This window comes from Pogona vitticeps, chromosome 5, assembly GCF_051106095.1.
Source record: "Pogona vitticeps strain Pit_001003342236 chromosome 5, PviZW2.1, whole genome shotgun sequence".
Classification (NCBI taxonomy): Eukaryota; Metazoa; Chordata; class Lepidosauria; order Squamata; family Agamidae; genus Pogona; species Pogona vitticeps.
The window spans coordinates 2,945,219-2,963,717 of NC_135787.1; the positions used below are offsets into that span (position 1 = coordinate 2,945,219).

The 18,499-nt window shown below is 49.9% G+C and overlaps 1 protein-coding gene across 2 annotated transcripts in view; it reads left to right on the plus strand.

The window, feature by feature from the left end:
* Positions 1 to 18,499, plus strand: part of LOC110086610 (transcription factor COE1) — a 101,133-nt gene that overhangs the window by 58,804 nt on the left and 23,830 nt on the right. For both annotated transcript variants that reach the window (XM_078394426.1, XM_078394427.1), the window contains exons 8-11: positions 6,829 to 6,910; positions 13,023 to 13,140; positions 16,357 to 16,490; positions 17,365 to 17,491. In XM_078394426.1, coding sequence (XP_078250552.1) covers positions 6,829 to 6,910; positions 13,023 to 13,140; positions 16,357 to 16,490; positions 17,365 to 17,491 — 461 coding nt within the window. The remainder of the gene's footprint in view (positions 1 to 6,828; positions 6,911 to 13,022; positions 13,141 to 16,356; positions 16,491 to 17,364; positions 17,492 to 18,499) is intronic.

The following is an 18,499-nucleotide window of genomic DNA, read 5'->3' on the forward strand; positions in this document are numbered from 1 at the left end:
TGTTCCGTGTAGTTCAGACGCTTGGCGCATTGGTCTGCATGACTCCGGTGCCCCCACGAAAGCCGATGCTTAGACGTTACCATTTATTTATAAATTCAGAGTCCTTAAGAGGTGGCAAGGCCTGCTAAGAAAAATCCTGGCATCTAGCCTGGACAATGAAAAACGACCACTTGTCTCAGCTGTTATAGCACAGGAAGTGGCTTGATATCGGGTGAGACCCTCGGTCCAATCCAGCATCATCAGCTGCCTGGGAGGATTCTTTGCGTGCGCTCCCGCAGGCTCTCTGGGATCCTGCGGTCGTGTCCCATCCCAACGCTAACCAGGTCTCACCCTGCTTAGCTTCGGAAAGAGACATGACTGAGTATGCTCAAGGTGGGAGGATGATGGCGTGGATGGATTGCGAGATTCGGGGAAACGACACACCAGTCTCGCCCCGGCTCAGTTCACAAGCTGCTCCTTGTGTGATGGTCTGGCTTCATTCTCTGTTGTCTTGTTACGTGGGTGGTATGATTTTATTTTATTAACTAGTTGATAACGTGTGGGGGGGCGGATGCTATGGTTTAATGGGAGGATATGCTTGGCTAAGGGTTGAGCCACTAAATGGGAGATGAATCAAGACTGGGAAAGCTTGCCCTGGTAAGTCTGAAGGCTACTAAGAAGCAGAGAACTTCCTGAGTCTTGGGGGAAGGTTGTCGTCGTTTAGTCGTTAAGTCGTGTCCGACTCTTTGTGACCCCATGGACCAGAGCACACGCCAGGCCCTCCTGTCTTCCACTGGAGCTCTCAAAAAAATACATAGGACTCGGAGTGGCAGGGAAGGAGGAGGCATTTCACACAGCTAAATATACCTGTTTGCTGTTTTGCTATTATGGATTGCCTGGCTATATCGCTCAGTGAGTTAGGTGCCCGGCTGCGGAGCCAGCGGTTGGAGGTTCAATTCCCCTCTGTGCCTCCTGAGAGTAGAACCATCCTGAGTAGCCTTGGGCAAGCTGCACAGCCCCAGGATGCCCCCAGAAGAAGAGGAAGGTAAACCACTTCCGACTGGGAAACCTGAAAAAGGCTGCCATCAGTCATAATGGACTTGACGATGCACAGTTAGAGCTGGCTGGAGAGCTCAATGAGTATCTCGTGGCAGAGCCGAAGGCTGAGAGTTCAGTTCCCCACCGGGCATCCCAGAAGAGCCAGCCTGGGTGGCCTTGGGCCGGCTGCAGGATCGTCCCAGGGCCACCCCAAAAAGAAGGGAAAGGGAAACCACTTAGAAAAGTCTAAAATGGGTCCCCGTAAATCAGAAATGACTCGACAGCACATAATTATTACTATTGTTACGGGTTAGGGATGCTCTAGAGAACAAACAAATAAATAAACTTTTGGAACCTGTCCCACCACTACCCGTAAAAAACAGAAGTGGCCGGATATCAATTTCTGGCTTGCTAAAACTCCCTGGGTGGAGCTGTTCCTTGTTTTAAAGAAGAAGGGCGGCCCTTGGAGGATCCCAGACCCCTAACAGTCCTCCTTTTGTGACCCCAATTCATGCTTTTTGAGTAGAGAAGTTCAGGGGACCACATCGATGGGGGGGGGAAGCCCCCAGGTTGCCCTTTTCACAGATGCTACCAAATAAATTCCAGGAGAATGGTAACGCCGGAAAGTGCCTGTGAGACCAGAAGATAATGCAGAGGTCATGCTCTCTCAGGGAGACGGACGGGTCCCTGGGTTGTGTTTTTCGGCTTCCTCCAATTGCCATGTCTAGGAGGGAGTTGGAAGAGTTGGATGTTGGCCACATAGGACTGTGCCTGCCGCCACCACCACCACCCCTTAATGGCAGGATCACCGCCTCCCCCTCCAGGATGGAAAGAATTCTCACTGCATTCCATGTTGCTATTGACTCTGGCTGTATTGAAATGACAGGACCACCACCACCCCCGGGTGGGACGTTCGAAAGTCCCTATGAGGGTCCTCATCTCTAGCCCAAAGCAAGGCACATAAATCCCTTTGCAACTGAGAAGCAGAGCACACAGCTAGACCCCAGCGGGCACAGCGGGAGCCTCGGCTTGTTAAGAAAGAGGCCAACAGCTTCTCAAAGTCTGGAATAAAACAGCAGCCGCCCTTCTTTGGAGCTGCTGGTATGGCTGAGCAGAGGGTCCAGAACTGGCCGGCTTGGTTTGAAACGCCTTTCTCGCTGCATTGAGAACTCTATGTTGGGAAGCTTGGAATCCTCCCCACGGGTGAGATCCATGCTCCTCTTTCTCCATGTGCAAGGAAAGGGCCCAAGTCCATCGCCATCCCATTGGGAGGGTATCGGTATGGAGGCCTGGTTCTCCCGTGTGTGTGTGTGTTTGTGTGTGTGTGTGCTGTGAGCTCCCGAGGCCACAAAACACTGCCTTAGAGGCCAGATTTGACCCAACAAGCTGCCTATCCCCTACGCCAGCTTTGCAGATACAGTAAGGAGTCTACCATTCACCCTCATCCTCTCCAGTGCCAAGCCAATCCTGGCAAGGCTCTGTGTGAATCTGTTCAGATGAACCTAGCTGACAGCCGGCGGGGGGGTAGGGCCGGGGCAGGGCAGGACACGCCACCTGGGTTTCCGCAAGAATGAGGCACTACAACCAGCCCGGGGGGGGGGGGCACATGAAAAGTAGCCTTCACAGGGGGCACGGTTTGGAGCTCTCTGACCAAAGCTCTCTGTGCAAATGTGTTGTGTGTGTGTGTGTGTGTGTGTTTGTGTGCATGCCTCCACAGGCACATACTCTCGCACACAGATCCGCCTCCCGTCCCAGCCTCTCCGGAGTGCACACAGGCAGCGGCCCCATTTATTATTGATGCTGGGATGACAATTATAGGGCCCTGCACAAGCGTCCTAAATATTTCATCAGCCTGGAACGCTCTTGGGGCGTAGATGGTCCGCTCTGCTCCCATCGCTTTTTTCTTCTTCTTCTGCTGCTGCTGCTGCTGTTCCTCGTTTCCTCTGCTCGCTTTGCTTTTCCTCCTCTCTCTCCTGCCGACGTCTTGCGATCCGTGAGTGGCAATGCAACGCCCAAAAGCCTTGGGTTGTGCCTCTTCATCCCTGGTTGCCTTTTCTCTTTCCAAGAGACTCGGACATAAGGACGCCCTTTTTGCCTGGGCTCTCCGGGAGGAGCCCAACCACCTCTTCCTGTGCTCGCCTCATTAGGCGCCACAACTGGGCATCGGAGCTGTTTCTGCTTTTGACCCCAAGTGCCGTTCCCTGGAATGCCGTTGCCTTGAAATTTTGGGAGCTAGCCCAGCACCCCGACTCGGTCCACAAGCCGACCATGCTCCCATCCATTCAGGTTACTGGTCCACGGAGCCAAGGAACGTGGCCTCTTGACCTGCATGGGTTTGCAGAAGGCGTGCCAGCTGCTAACACGGTGCCCAAGGGTGCCAGCACATCTGCCTGCGCTGCTGAGCCAGGATCTTGCAGCCAAAGGAGGGGGTGGTGGAATCTTTTGCCAAAGTGGGCAGATGGCGGGCATGCCCAGGAGGAGAAGGGTTGGGCACGGTTATGCCGGAATGGGCCACTTCCTGAGCCCCCGTGGTTGCCCTGTGCCCGCCTCGTACTGTGGAGGGCCGCCCCTGTTACCATACCACCCATCCCCCAAATATTTTTCCATTTTAAAAAATCAACATCCCAGTACCCAATTTTTACAACAACAACCGCAAAAGAACTTTGATAAGGGTTAGAGTTTGTGGGAAGACGGAGGGACGACCTGAGCCTTTCCCTCCCACCCCCTTTTTTAGAAAAATTAAATAAAAAATTATAGGGAGAAGGACGGGCAGCCCGTCTCAAGGGGCTTGCAGAGAATTTCAGCGACCATCATGTATCACACCCTTTCTATCGGCCCGTGGGGGTGGGTGGAAAAGTGCTAGCCTCATTTGGGAGTGTTGGAGACATGAATCTTTCTGCTCTCCTGGAAGGGGAGCAGCTCTCCTAAATGATCTGCATTCCATGCAAGCCCTCGGTGGTCTCATCCTTTGCCCGCTTGGCTCCCAGGAGAGGCTGCTCCCTTCTTCCCCTGCCGATGGGCTCAGATATCTCCAGGGCTTGTATTCCCTGATTGATCGTTCTCTGTGGCAATATAGCCCATTAGCTGCCTCAACGGCAGACGGGGATCAGTTACCAATCAATACTCTCTTAAGCAGAGAAGGGTGGGTTTACACACACAGAAAGAGAGAGAGAGAGAGAGAGGTGCCTGAGCTTGGAGGAAATGCCATTTCTGAACCACAGTCCTGACCATCTCTAACCAGGAGAGGCTGGCAATTGTAATTCAGAAGAGGGACCTTTTCAAACTCTGGACGAGTTGCACAAGGCCCCGAGGCTTTTGAAACACATGCTCGACCACAGGTTGGCGGCAGTCTTCTGGATTGGTTTCATGGCACCTGAACCCTGTTGCTTTAATTTTTTTTGCAAAGATGGTGGCTGTCGGCTTGGGACCAAGCCAGCTCTGCCTCCTGAAAGCCCCGACCTTGTGCAGGTGTTGAATGGATGCTTCTCTTCTGTGTTGACTTCAGGGGGTCCTCCCACAAGCCATGCAAGGCGGGAAACTTTGTTAACCACCTTACCCTGTGCATTTGAACTTACAACCTCATTCTGTGGGAGGGCATGTCTGACTGTACATTTATTTTATGCCCATTTCATGGCCAGGAATCCTGAAAATAGAAGGGTTTTCTCTCCCTAGAGAGCTGGGAATTCTGTTGGAGGCACCTGTTGTCGTTTAGTCCTTAAGTCGTGTCTGACTCTTCGTGACCCCAGGGACCAGAGCATGCCAGGGCCTCCTGTCTTCCACTGCCTCCTGGAGTTGGGTCAAATTCATGCTGGTAGCTTTGGTGACCCTGTCCATCCATCTCGTCCTCCGTCGTCCCCTTCTCCTCTTGCCTTCACAATTTCCCAACATCAGGGTCTTTTCCGGGGAGTCTTCTCTTCTGGGTCAAGATCAGCAACTACACTATCTGGTTTGTCCAGGACATACAGATCTTTCTGATATAATTCCTCCGTGTATTCTTGCCACTGCTTCTCGATGTCTTCTGCTTCTGTTAGATCCCTACCATTTTTGTCCTTTATCATGTCCATCTTTGCACAAAATGTTCCTTTAATATCTCCAATTTTCTTGAAAAGATCTCTGGTTTTTCCCTTTCTATTATATTTCCTGTTTCTTTGCACTGTTCGTTTAAGGAGGCCCTCTTGTCTCTCCTTGCTATTCATTTGAAGTCTGCATTCAATTTCCTGTAACTTTCCCTATCCCCCTTGCATTTTGTTTCCCTTCTCTTCTCTGCTATTTGTAAGGCCTCATTGGACAGCCACTTTGATTTCTGTATTCCAGTACAGCTTTTCCCACTCTTTTGTTGACTATGAGGACTATTCCATTTCTTCTATGGGATTCTTGCCCACAATAGTAGATATGATAATCATCTGAATTGAATTCTCCCATTCCCGTCCATTTTAGTTCACTGATGCCCAAGATGTCAATGTTTATTCTTGCCATCTCCTGTTTGACCACATCCAGCTCGCCAAGGTTCATAGATCTTACATTCCAGGTTCCTATGCAGTATTTTTCTTTGCAGCATCAGACTTTCCTTTCACTTCTAGGCGCGTCCACAGCTGAGCATCCTTTCGGCTTTGGCCCAACCACTTCATTATCTCTGGAGCTACTTGTCCTTGTCCTCCACTCTTCCTCAGTAGCATGTTGGACGCCTTTCGACCTGAGTGGCCCATCTTTCAGCGTCATATCTTTTGGCGTTTTGTTTCTGTTCATGGGCATTTTCTTGGCAAAGATACTGGAGTGGCTTGCCAGTTCCTACTCCAGGTGGATTGCGTTGACTCTCCACGATGACCTGTTCATCTTGGGTGTCCCTGCACAGTATAGTCCATAACTTCTCTGAATTACTCAAGCCCCTTCGCCATGACAAGGCAGCAATCCATGAAGGGGTGGGGGCAGCTAGCTCCCGCCAAACAAACAGTACAATCTCCAGAATTCATAGTGGGTGGGGAAAGTATCTCAGATCAGACCCTCCTGTCAGCACGTAGGCTGCACAACCTGTTGATCCGCTCAGCTGAAGGCAGCTGTCCCATTAGACGTTGGTGAGCTGCCAGGAGATGGTGGGTGTCGCAGCGCCGTGGCTGGAGAGATTATATCTCAAGGGCTGAAACCTTTTTGTGAATGCAGGAGATCTGCGTTACTAAATCTTGGCCCTGCATTTCCCAGTAGGGCTTGGAAGGATTTTCATGAGATGACAGAGTGATGCTGCTGATCAATGCTGAAGTGTGGCCTGGAACCCCACAGGACCCTACAGGACCCCCTTGCCCTTGCTACCTACCCCATTATGCCTCTCTCTCTGCCCCCTTACCCTGTGGCTAGGATGATTCTTTCCCTCTCTGCTCCCAATGAAATCTGCAGGAACGGGTGAGGATTAACCCGGTCATAACGCACTGATTTCTCTCCCATCTTCAGCTCCAAGATTAAGGCTGGTAGACAAGATGTGGGGGTGGTGGGGTGGGCTTATTTGACAATTAGGTGGTCAACATCTCCTGGCGTGTCCGAGCCTCCGTGCGATTCCAAGGCAAAAGGAGGGCTCCTTGGCCATTGGAGCATTGTCCCACCCGTGTGTTTGTTATGCCTTTGTCTTGCAGGAGGAGGTGGTCCGAGAGACCTTGATATTGGGTGCAGCCGAGGCTGCCTAAAACTCATTGAAATGCTCAAAAAGGGCAGGAATGGGGTGCCTGTAATTTTTAGCCTTGCTACCAAGGCCAAGCTACTGATGCCAAGCAGAAGGGGGTGGTCCATTGCACAACTCACAACCCCTTCTTCTTTTCCTTCTAGATTTTTCCTCAAGTTCTTTCTGAAATGCAATCAGAACTGCCTAAAGAATGCTGGGAATCCCAGAGACATGCGTCGATTCCAGGTGAGCTTCCCCTTCGCACCATCGTGAATTTTTTATCCCTTTCTTCTCCAGTAGCCCGACGGGTCCTCTGCCATTCCTCCCTTCCTGTCTCCTCCTATAGTACGCAGCTTGGCTGATTGGCAGAACTCCCCACTCCCTTGAGCGAACATGGCCTCAACCCAAACTTGATGCACCTCAGGCGTTGCCATGCTTCAAGGATCTGGGAGTTCCACAGGTAGAGGGCAGTGGTGCAGAATGGTTTTGACGCACTGTTGTTCTCTGAGACCCCACCCACCCAATGCGTTGTCTCTGATGCATTTTTGGTATCACCTGGCAGGACAAAGTTCCAAATAGAGTAGTCCTAAAACGAGCTGGAATTTTTAGCATGTATACGTTACAGAAACAGTGACATCTACGTTGGCTTGGGCATGTCATGAGAATGGCTGATGGTTGGATTCCAAAAGATCTCCTGTATGGAGGGAAATCGTCCCAGAGGGAGACCACAGCTGCCATCCAAGGAGATCTGCAAGCGGGATCTGAAGGCCTTAGGAATGGGCCTCCGAGCGTTCAGCCTGGAGGCAGGCGGTGCATCACGGCCTCTCCCATTTTGAAGAGACCCTTGTCCAGCAGGCCGAGGCAAAGAGGGAGTCCCGAAAGCAGCCAAATCAGGGAGCTGGACAATGGACAGATTGTATTGGTCTTCAGTGTGGAAGGGATTGTCACTCTCGAATTGGCCTTCTCAGCCACACTAGACGCTGTTCCAAGTCCTCTATACAGAGCACGTGATCATCGTCTCGAGACGGAAGGATGCCTAATCTGTTCTCTGAGATGATCTTAGTGATGGCCATGGAAGGAGACAAGGGAGTCTGTTCCTAAGGAATTTGGGGCCCAAGTATTGTGGAATTGCAGGAGATCAAAACCAGTGCTTTGAACTGGATCTGGAAGTTAGCCGAGGACCGAGGCAGTCAGCAGAAATGCTGATAAAGTCTGAAGTAGCCTGAATGCTAATCTCACAATAGGCAAAGCTTCTAAGCCAGTGGTTCCTAACCTCGGGTCCCCGGATGCTCTTCGCCTACAACTCCCAGAAATCCTGACCAGCACAGCTCGTGGTGAAGGCTTCTGGGAGTTTTAGTCCCAAAACACCTAAGGAGCCAAAGTTGGGAACCACTGTTCTAAGCAACCACACTAGAAAGTCAACTGGACCTACAGGAGTGGGGGACATCCTCCGGAAGTGCGAGAGCTGCCCATTTCCCTCAAAAGGCTGCACCCATTCTCGTCCCCACCACCCTAAAGCATTTTAATATAACAGATACAAGTTTTGACCAAAAACCTCTAAGTAACTGTTAAATATTGGCATGGTGTGTATGCCGTTCCCAAAACTGCTGTTTTTTGTAGTTCTGATGGAGTTATTTCTGAGATCTGCAACTGCTTATAGGACAGTGTGAAATTTATTAACATCCATCATCCTATCATCATCATCCTATCATCATTATAGCAGTTTGACCAATGTGCAGATTTGGTTGGCCACAGATTTAAAGCGATGCTGTCGTGCACAAAGCTCGGCCAAGGTGCCGTGATCAAGAGCCCCGCTCCCGAATGCTGAGGGGAACGATCCGCCTGGACACATGGGTGCTCTTCTCATGAGTTGGCCAAAGGATTGGAGCCTCAGCTTCAGGATCTGTCCTTCCAAGGAGCACCCAGGGTTGATTTCCTTCAGAAAGTGGATAGGTTTGTTCTCCTTGCAGTCCGGGGGACTCTCAAGGAGCCACATAGACGGCAAAAAAAATTCATGGCAGGCGGGCCAAAAGGGATACGTAACCTTACTTTGGGGCAAAGGACAGAAAGGCTTGGGAGATCAGCGAGGTCTTCTGTTGCCTTTCTCTGGCTGTTTCTGGAGGCAGAGGAGAGAACTTTGGTTGTGAGGATGGGCTGGAACAGTGGTTCTTAACCTTTGTTACTCGGATGCTTTTGAACTGCAACTCCCAGAAACCCCAGTCAGGACAGCTGGTAGTGAAGGCTTCTGGGAGTTGCAGTCCAAAACTCCTGAGTAACCCAAGGTTAAGAACCAGTGGGCTGGAACACCTGCTTTGGCAGGAGGCAGAGGTTTGATCCTTGGCATCGCCATTTAAAATAGTACCAGCTAGCAGCTGATTTGAAATTTATTTTATTTTTATTTATTATTGGATTTTTATCCCTGCCTTCTAGACAGGAGTCTACTCAGGGCAGCTCACAGTATATTAAACACAAAAACAGATTTAAAAACAACAATTGAAATCTACAATAATAATATAATCAAGATGGGAAAGTGAACGGCAGAAAATGAGAAAAATAAAAATCAAGTATTGACAGGAGGGAAGGCCTGTCTAAAGAGATTGGCTCTTAAAAACACCCAGCCAGGCAGATCTTTGGTGGCAAGCTGTTCCAAAGTCGAGGGGCCACCGCCAAGAAGGCCCGGGTGGCAGAAGAGAGCCTTACAGCTATGAGGAACCCTCTACAAGACAAATAAGGGACTGCTGGATTGCATGTCTTCCTTGAGTCCCATCAAAGGAGCAGAGACAGTATAGCTCAGTGGGTTGGAGTCCCCGAATCCCCACGGGGCCTCCCAAGAGAAGGTCCAGCTGAGATCCATTTGAGGGTGTCATGGCTGATGGGGTGACCTACCCTGCTACCTATGCGGCCTTGGGCAAAGTGTGAGGTGGCCCCAGCACGCCACCGGAAGGAAGGAAGAAGTGGGAAACGTCCTTATATTATCAGCTTAAGTGAAGGCTGGACTATCCTGACAAAACTGAGGCTGTCCTCCTTTGGGCGTCTCATGAGAAAGAAAGAAAAACACTCGCTGGAGAAGACAATGTGGGGTAAAGTGGAAGGCAGTAGGAAAAGAGGAAAACCAAACACAGGGTAGATTGACTCCTTTCAGGAAGCCACAGCCTTGGGTTTGTGAGACCTGAACAGCGGCTGCAAAGGTCAGGATCTTTTGACGATCATTCATTCAGAGGGTCACCGGAGTCCGGAAGCCGCTTGAGGGCCTTTAGTGAAAGCGGCAAGAAACGGGAACGTTTCCTTCTGGAAGCTGGCAGAGCCGGCTAACTCCAGTTTCCTGGCTAAGGACGCCTGGGTCCTCGGTGAACGGTGTGACTCCTGGCTCCCATCTCATTCTCAGCAGGAGCCCCTCCTCGTTCTCTCGTCAAGGAGTGTGTGTGTGTGTGTGTCTGCTCTTCCAGCCGCCCGACGGCAACTGCGCTATGCAAATCAGGATGGCTGTTAATCATGTAAAAATGTCACAATTACCATATCGTTAGGAGAGCAACCTGATGATGAAGCCACCAGCCAGTCCGCACTGGTTGATGTCCCTCGTTCCCCCACCACTGACAGTCCTGACAGGTGGAGCTGTGGAAGCCCCTCTGATTTCTCCAGCCCAGGCTGGGTTTCTCTTATTTCTCTACCCATGGGGAGAAAGGCAGGGTTAATGTTTGGGGGGAGAAAACGTCCTTTATTTCCCCGGAAATCATACACTTCAAATGTGGCGCATGCATTCATGTGCATACTTTTGAAAACCCAGGCTTCCCCCATCCATCCTTGTCTTCTCCACACCGGCAAGATCTAAGTGAGAGCAGAAATGACTGTAATTTTCGCTGTTGGTGCCCCTGGGAGCAAGAGGTAGAGGGAAGCTAATACGATTCTAAGGTGGACAATAAGAATGGGATTTTCAGATTTCTTGGACTACAAGTCCCATAATTCTTCAACCTGGGAGTTCTTCCTAACAGACATGTACCTAAACAGGGCTTGCCTGGGAGAAAAAGCCACAACTGAGGCTCATCTAGGCCTATCGTCACCTAGCTGGACTACCCCTTTCAGAAAGAAATCTCCCAGGTAGCACTGGGGCAGGAAGAGGAAGTTGTGGCAAAGCTAAGGCCGAGCTCAACCTCGAAGCCCTCCATTTTAGGCCTTTCTCCCAGGTGAGCCAGCAGTATGGCATCACTCTGTCAGGAACAACTCTCAGGATGGAGATTTATGAAATTTGTAGTCCATGAAATCTGAAAACCCGATTTTAGTGATCTTGACCATGGGGCATTGTGGTGCCGTGCACAGAGCAGCAAAGAAGGCTCCAGGAGACCCGGGTTCGAGTCTTTGCTTGGCCATGGGAACTCAAGGGAAAGGGGAATGGAACTGGAAAAAACCATCCCTGAACTATCTCACAGTTCTCGAAAGCCCTGTTAGGATAATCATAAGTTGGATGCAGTTGGACATCATAGAACAACCACGTCCTGTTTAAAAAAATCCTCCCCCCTTGTTTTTACTAAAACCGCAGAAGCCTCTGTGCTGCAAGGTCAGAAGACCAGCCGTTGTAAGATCGAATCCACGCGAAGGAGTGAGCTCCCCTTGCTTGTCTCAGCTCCTGCCAACCTAGCTGTTCAAAAGCATGTAAAAATGCGAGTAGATAAATAGGTACCACCACGGTGGAAAGGTCACGGCATTCCGTATCTAGTCACACTGGCCATGTGACCATGGAAACTGTCTTCGAACTAACGCTGGCTCTACGGCTTGGAGACGGGGATGAGCACCGACCCCTAGAGTCGGACACAACTAGACTCAATGTCAAGGGGAACCTTTACCTTTACCTAGGTTTCCTGGACAAAACATTTGACAGATCCCCCCCCCATCCGCCTTTCCTCCCATGGGTGCCCATTGTTTGCTAACTTTCTCAGCTCGGACAAATCCAGAGGAACGCGCCGTGCCATTCAGAACTCACACCGCCCGACCCTTTCTAACATGGCCTTGGTAGCCCGGAGAACCTGGGAGTGGTCGTCTCCAGAAGCTTGGCCAACTTCTCCAGCCACCCCCAGATGTGTGAGAGGTCCCCGAGGCAGAGAGGGGGAACCTCTCTCCTTACGTCCGCCGACTTGTTTCCTATGCCGCATTTACCTGTCGGCAGGTGTATCCAGTTTGTGCCTGTACCTTGAACGGCACAGAGATAGGAGAGGGAGGGGTGTCCCTGAAATGCTCGGCTGGGCGGCAATGGCTGATGGGGCAATTATTTCGTGTCTTCTGATGGGGCAGGTGCCTTCCTCCTGCCTCTTTTGGGGAAGACCTGGCGCTGCTGGGTGTTCTCCTCAGGGCAGTTGCTTGCAATTTTTCGACATCAGGGTCTTGCTGTTCTTCTGGAAATCTTTGCGCAGCAGATTTTTGCACCCTCTAAATATCCCCGGCCTGAGATAAAGCCCCAGGTGCTCTGCCCCAGTGGAGAGCTCTGGATCCTTTACCCCCTTGGACTGCATCTCAGTGGATCACCGAGACTTCCAGCAACGTTGTGGATTGTTCGACTCTTTTCCCCACTTTTGGTCACACTTCCACCCACCTCTGCCAATTTCCCCTCTCACGGATGTTTCCTCTTTGCAGAAGAAAAACTGTACAAGGAGAGCCCGTTGCAAGTGACCCGGAGGAAGAGAGGGCGAGACGCGTGTTCCTCAAAGCGCCAGCCTCCTGTTGCCTCATTTTCCCTTCTCTGTTTGTTTCTTTTTGACACTGATAAGATTTTTAAGAGGATGTAAAAGACCCTAGGCTTCCAAGAAGTGTTTAAGGACATCCGCTCTTGAGTTAGTTTATATTGGTGTTCCCTGACTCATTTGGGTTTTTAATGACTTTCTTTTCTTGTATTTTATGAGTGATCATGTTGGTTTGATTTAGGATTGGTGGGTTATTTCCTTCACTGCAAACTGCCTAGAGTAGTGCTTTGCAGTAAGTCAGGTGGTTGGTGAATGAATGAATGAATGAATGAATGAATGAATGAATGAATGAATGAATGAATGAATGAATGAATGAATGAATGAGTGGTAGCATCTCAGGGACTAACCACATGTACTTTTGAGAACTGCAGTTCATTTACTCTTATTTATTTTTAAACACCAAGCCAGAAGGTTACAAACCATTGTTTGCAACTTTATTGATTTGTAGAGGCAACGTGTGAAAACAGGGATCAAGGGGAGAACAAAACACGAGAGGCACTGGGGCGCAGTAATGACTCCCAGTGATCCTGGGTCATGGAAGGACCATGAGGTTATGATTCCTTCTTGTTCTTCCTTCTTCCCTTCCTTTTTGCTCATTGCTTTCCTGACCTCCTCTTGCTCTCCCTCAGGTCGTGGTGTCGACAACAGTGAACGTGGACGGCCATGTGCTTGCAGTTTCCGATAACATGTTTGTCCACAACAATTCCAAACATGGGCGCCGGGCACGGAGGTTGGACCCCTCTGAAGGTAGGTCCTCCACCACTACCACAAAAGACGTCTAACATAGAATTCGTCTAACATCTCGTGAATCCCCAGTTCAGGAAGCCACGTTTGAAATGCTAAGCGGTGTTGTTTCAAATCGCAAGCTGTGGTTCTCAGCAAGCAGGCAACCCACAAGAGAGTGTGGAGCAAGACCAAGGGTGAAGTTGGTGGCAAGCCAGACTAGAGGTGGTGCGGGGATTGGCAAGACTCAGCTGTGGCCAGATCTTTGAAAAGTTCCTTTTTCAGATTGCTGCAGCAACGGCAACAAAGGCTCTTATGACAACTCCCAGAAATCCCAGTCAGCACGGCTCATGGTGAAGGTTTCTGGGAGTTCTAGTCCAACATCTGGGGATCCAAGCTTGGGCAAGACTGGTTCAAAGCAATGGTTCCTTATCTTGGGTCACCCAGATGTTCTTGGACTACAACTCCCAGAAATCCTGGCCCCAGCAGAGCTAGTAGTGAAGGCTTCTGGGAGTTGTAGTCCAAGAACGTCTTGAGATCCAAGGCTGGGAACCATTGACTTAACACACGGAGTTCACAACTCGTTCCATTTTATCTCTGTTGACCATTTTTTAATGGATCGCTTGTAGATTTCATCACTTTTAGTTTGCTGTTCGCAAGATGCTTTTTCTGTGGATTTAATTATGCTGGCTTTTTATTATAAGCCACTCTGGGAGTTCATTTTCAGGATGGCACAGAAAGACCTGCAAGAAATAAGAACTCTCAAGGCTCCTAGCATTTTCCTTGCTGAATCATAGAATTATAGAAATCATAGAAAAGTGATGCTGGAAGGGGCCTCCCTGCTCATCGCAGGAATACCATCAACGCATACCTGCCAGGTGATTATCTGAGTTTTTCTTGAATGCCTCCAGGGTTGAAGCACTCACCAACTCCCCAGGCAACTGGTTCCGGTGTCCACTGTCATGACGACTATCCATCTAGTCTCTCCTCTGTCATCTGAGCCTCCCCAGCGTTCATGGTCTTTTTGGGCTCCGCTTCTTCTTAGCTGCCCCAGTGTGATTATGGTGATGGAACCTGGGAAGATTTAAGTCCAAGATCTCTGGAGGTCATTACATCTGGCAAAGAAAGCCTGATTTACTTAACCCTGGGGGGAAACGGTGGTTTTATAGCCCAGCATCTATTATTCACAGAGATGGCTTCTGTATCTTGAAGCTCTCTTTATGTACCGTGGATGAGGGCTGTTGACGTACCTTTCTATCATGAATTAGGGTAATCTCTTGAGCGTGTGTATTTCCTTTGAAGGCCCCAAATCCATCTCACTTCTGTCCATCCTCTCGTTCCAATTAACTGTTTGGCTCTTAGTTAGTCAACATCCTACCTTTCTCCATGAGTTCATCCAGTCTTACCAGACCTGGGTGGGCCACTTGATGGCTTCCAGATGTTCTAGACTGGAAGCTCCAGATGTTTTGTTCCCTCCTCCTTGACAAGGAACCATGCTGGCCAAGGCTCTGCATCTCAGTACGTCTATAGCCCAGTGGAGCCAGAGGTTGGCAGTTCCATTCCCCGCTAGTGCCTCCTAGGAGAAAAGTCAGCCTGTGTGGCTTTGGGCCAGCTGCTGAGTCCCAGGGTGCCCCCTAGAGGAGGGAAAGGTTAAATCACTTCTGAGTATTCTCTACTTAGCAAACTCTAGAAAGGGTCAGAATTGACTTGATGGCAGATGATCATTATTATTAAGCAGACTATATAGGTTGAAATACAGAGCCTCCTGCATCGGGTTTCAGCACATCTTCAGAGAATGTGTACGAGTGTAATGGACAGAGTAATGGACCAGGACACAAAAGGCCTGGGTTCAAATCCTCGCTCAGGCATAGCAACTCCCTGGGGTTGTGGTGGTATTGGTGAAGCCACTCTATAAATACCTCACTTACCTTGAAAACCCATCCTTCTTTGAGTTGGCCAGAGTAAAGGCCAGTGCGTCCTTCCTCCCGCCTTATTGGCCTTCATAGCAGCCCCCGGTGGTCAGTTTGTCTGAGACGTGGTGATGGACACAAAGTCCCGTTGGGAAATTGGAACCCACCTCTTCCCCTACTGTTCCTGCCCCACCACGGCCACCCCATGGGGCTGCTTACCAACATGTCGGGCTTTTCTTCTTAAAGGACCACAAACCAGAATCTGAGAATGTCCCAAAGTTGTTGTTCTTTTCAGTGACATATCCCAGAATGGAGTTTTTTTGGGGGGGTGCCAACTGAAAAGGAATTTTTTTCTGCCCTCCAGCCTTTCTTTCTCTCCCCCCCCACCCCACCTCTTCTGCCCGACCAGGGGCGCAGCTACACTGTTAAAGTGGATGGGGAGCCAGGTCGGAGTTTTGGAAAGTCAGTTTAACGTCACATGGTTTGTGTGTCCGGGTGGGTGTCGTCTGGGGAAAACTTCTATTCCGATTGCAAACGGTGTTGTATATTGGTCCAGGGTGCTGTTATGCGGGCTTTAAAATGGTTGCATTTTTAAGCGAATTAGCACGTGTTTTTTTTTTTGGCCTTTTGTAGAGAATTGCTTACTGCTGTCATGAATCATCTGTGTATTAACTTTTTCTTATTTTTAAAATTTGTATTTTTAAAAATGTATTTCAGTGTGCTAGTTTGATGTTATAGATAGTGTGTGGGGGGAACCAATTCAGACGGCAGGGTACTCTGCAGCTTGAAACCCATGATCCTGGCATCCAATACTTGGTAAACCCCATAGACGTGATTTACACCAGCATGGGCGAGCCTGCAGGCAGGCCAAAATGATTTTTTGAAAACCACAATGGGAATCAGTTCAAAATAAACAGTCCCCTTATGGGTCTTTTAAATTAGCTTTATGACACAAAAATGCACACTTAGCTCAGGGGTTGAGATCTCTGACTGTGGAGCCGTAGACTGGGAGTTCTATTCCCCCAGGGTGCCTCCTTGACAGGGGCTGGACTGGATGATCTTTAGGGGTCCCTTCCAGCTCTGAAATTCTAAGATTAGGCAGATATTTTTAAATCAATTTCAAGGGTGCTTAAACCTGGTACAAAACCAGGTGTGTCGCGATGTGTAGCTCTGAGGATGCTCTCTTGCCTGTTTTGTATTTCCCCCTGATACGTCAGACACCTCCTTCCACCACGTTCTGCTCCCTCTTGGCCCTCTTGGCCCCTGCCACGTTTACTCGCCCCAGAACCCCTGATGCTTTCCCTTGTCTCTCCCCTTCCGCTCCATGAAGCAGCGACCCCATGCATCAAGGCCATCAGCCCCAGCGAAGGCTGGACGACCGGGGGCGCCACAGTCATTGTGATCGGGGACAACTTCTTTGATGGTCTTCAGGTCGTCTTTGGCACCATGCTCGTCTGGAGCGAGGTGAGTCTCTGCAGGCGCCCGCACACCTTCGCAGGTGTAACAAAACCCTTCAACCCGCTTGCCTTCTCCCTTGAAGATGACCCTTCCGAATGGAGAAATTGGTAATCCTGAGAATAGGGTTCTCACTAACTGGCCCTCGACAGGTTATATCTCCAAGGAAGCTAGTAGATCAAATCCAGCCTGGTCGATCTCGGGAGGAAAAAAAATGATGAAAATGGACATTGTCATGTTTGGGGCACATCAGGAGAAGGCAGGATTTTCCTGGAAAAGACAATCATGCAGGGAAAGGTGGAAGGCAATAGGAAAAGAGGAGATGGGCTTGACTCCTTAAAAGAGACCACGGGCTTGAATCTGCAGGGTTGTTAAAGAGATCTCTCATTCATAGCATCCCCATGAACTGCTGGATAGCTCAGTGGCTTAGGTTGCAAGTTCGATTCCCCCACCGGGCCTCCTTGATAGGGGCCGGTCTCGATGATCCGGAGGGTCCCTTTCCAGCCTCTGCAATTCGAAGGTTATTTTTATGATTATAAGTTAAGGAGGGAGACTTGACGGCACAGAGCCACGACAGGCCATGAAAGCGGGACAGGTTGGTGGAGGGGCCCTGCTGCTGCTTTGCACATACAGCCTCAGCAAGGAAGACTAGCGAGATCAAGGGGACCGGGCAGTGGGGAGATCAGGAATAAATCCCACCCAGAAATTGCAAAGTCACTCTTTGGATGGGAGGCTCACAGACCTCAGTAGTTCAAGCCAGTCCCTCGTTGGAGGGGCAGGAATGGAGGAGAGTGCCCTGCTCTGCACCCCTATCTATGGCCTCCTTCCGTCTAATCCCTTTTTTCCCTCCTCTTTCCTCCCTCCCTTCTCCGTCCCTGGACAGCTCATCACGCCGCATGCCATCCGTGTACAGACTCCTCCCAGGCACATCCCAGGCGTGGTGGAAGTGACGCTCTCCTATAAATCGAAGCAGTTCTGCAAAGGAGCCCCAGGGCGCTTCGTTTACACCGGTAAGTGTGTGTGTGTGGGGGGGGGGAAGAGGTGCGGCCGGGAAAGGAATCCCTTCTGGGTCGTAGCTGGGGAGGCCCTCATCATCATTCTCTTCTGCCCAAATGGCTCCAGGAAGCATCCTCCTCACTCTCTCTCTTTCACACACACACACAACAACAACAACAACAACAACAACAACAACAACAAAACCTGGACAGGTGTACCAGAATGAACACCACTCTATCCTACTCTTTGCAGCCATAAGGCTGGCCTCCAGTAAGGGAGGTGATGTGTGGCTTCTTAACGAAGTAGCCCCTGGGAATCCAGAGCTCTTCATGAAAACCCACTGCCTGTCTTTTATTTTTTACTACCTATCAAAGGAGCATTTCTGTTTAAAAAAAAAAAAAGCTCAACATGGTCTTCAGTAAAAGCAAATCCCATAAAAGCAGCAGGGGAAAAGAATAAAACAACGAAACTGTCAAAAACGACATCGTTCATTGCAAACAAGACATTAAAAGCCGGTGTGTGTGTGTGTGTGTGTGTGTGTGTGTGTGAGAGAGAGAGAGAGAGAGAGAGAGAGAGATTCATAATGAGAAGCATCAGGAATGTAAACAAAGAAAGTTCCAGTTTGGAGCTGGCGGGATTAGAACCCAATGCCGAGCACCTCTTTCATCGCTGCGGAGGGACTGCGAAAGATGGAAAGTGTCCATAAAGCCATTTGAGACTGTGAAGTGGGGAGCCCTTCTCTGCAACTGTTAGCAGAACCTTAAAGGAGGGCTGGGCCACTCGGGCGGATCTAGGGAGCCGTTTTTGTGCCCTGTGACCCTCCAGAAGCTGTGCTAACCGCCAAAAATGCTTTTAAAATTCAAAAAAGGAAAGCAAGAATAGTTTAGATGTTCAGGTTTTGAAGAACGAGAGGGGAGGGACACAGCGGAGGTTCAAATGCTGCAAGACACCCCATGGCTAGTTTTAAAAATGTGAAACCCCCCCCCACTCCGGACGGTGTCCAGGAGCCGCTGTTTCCTGTC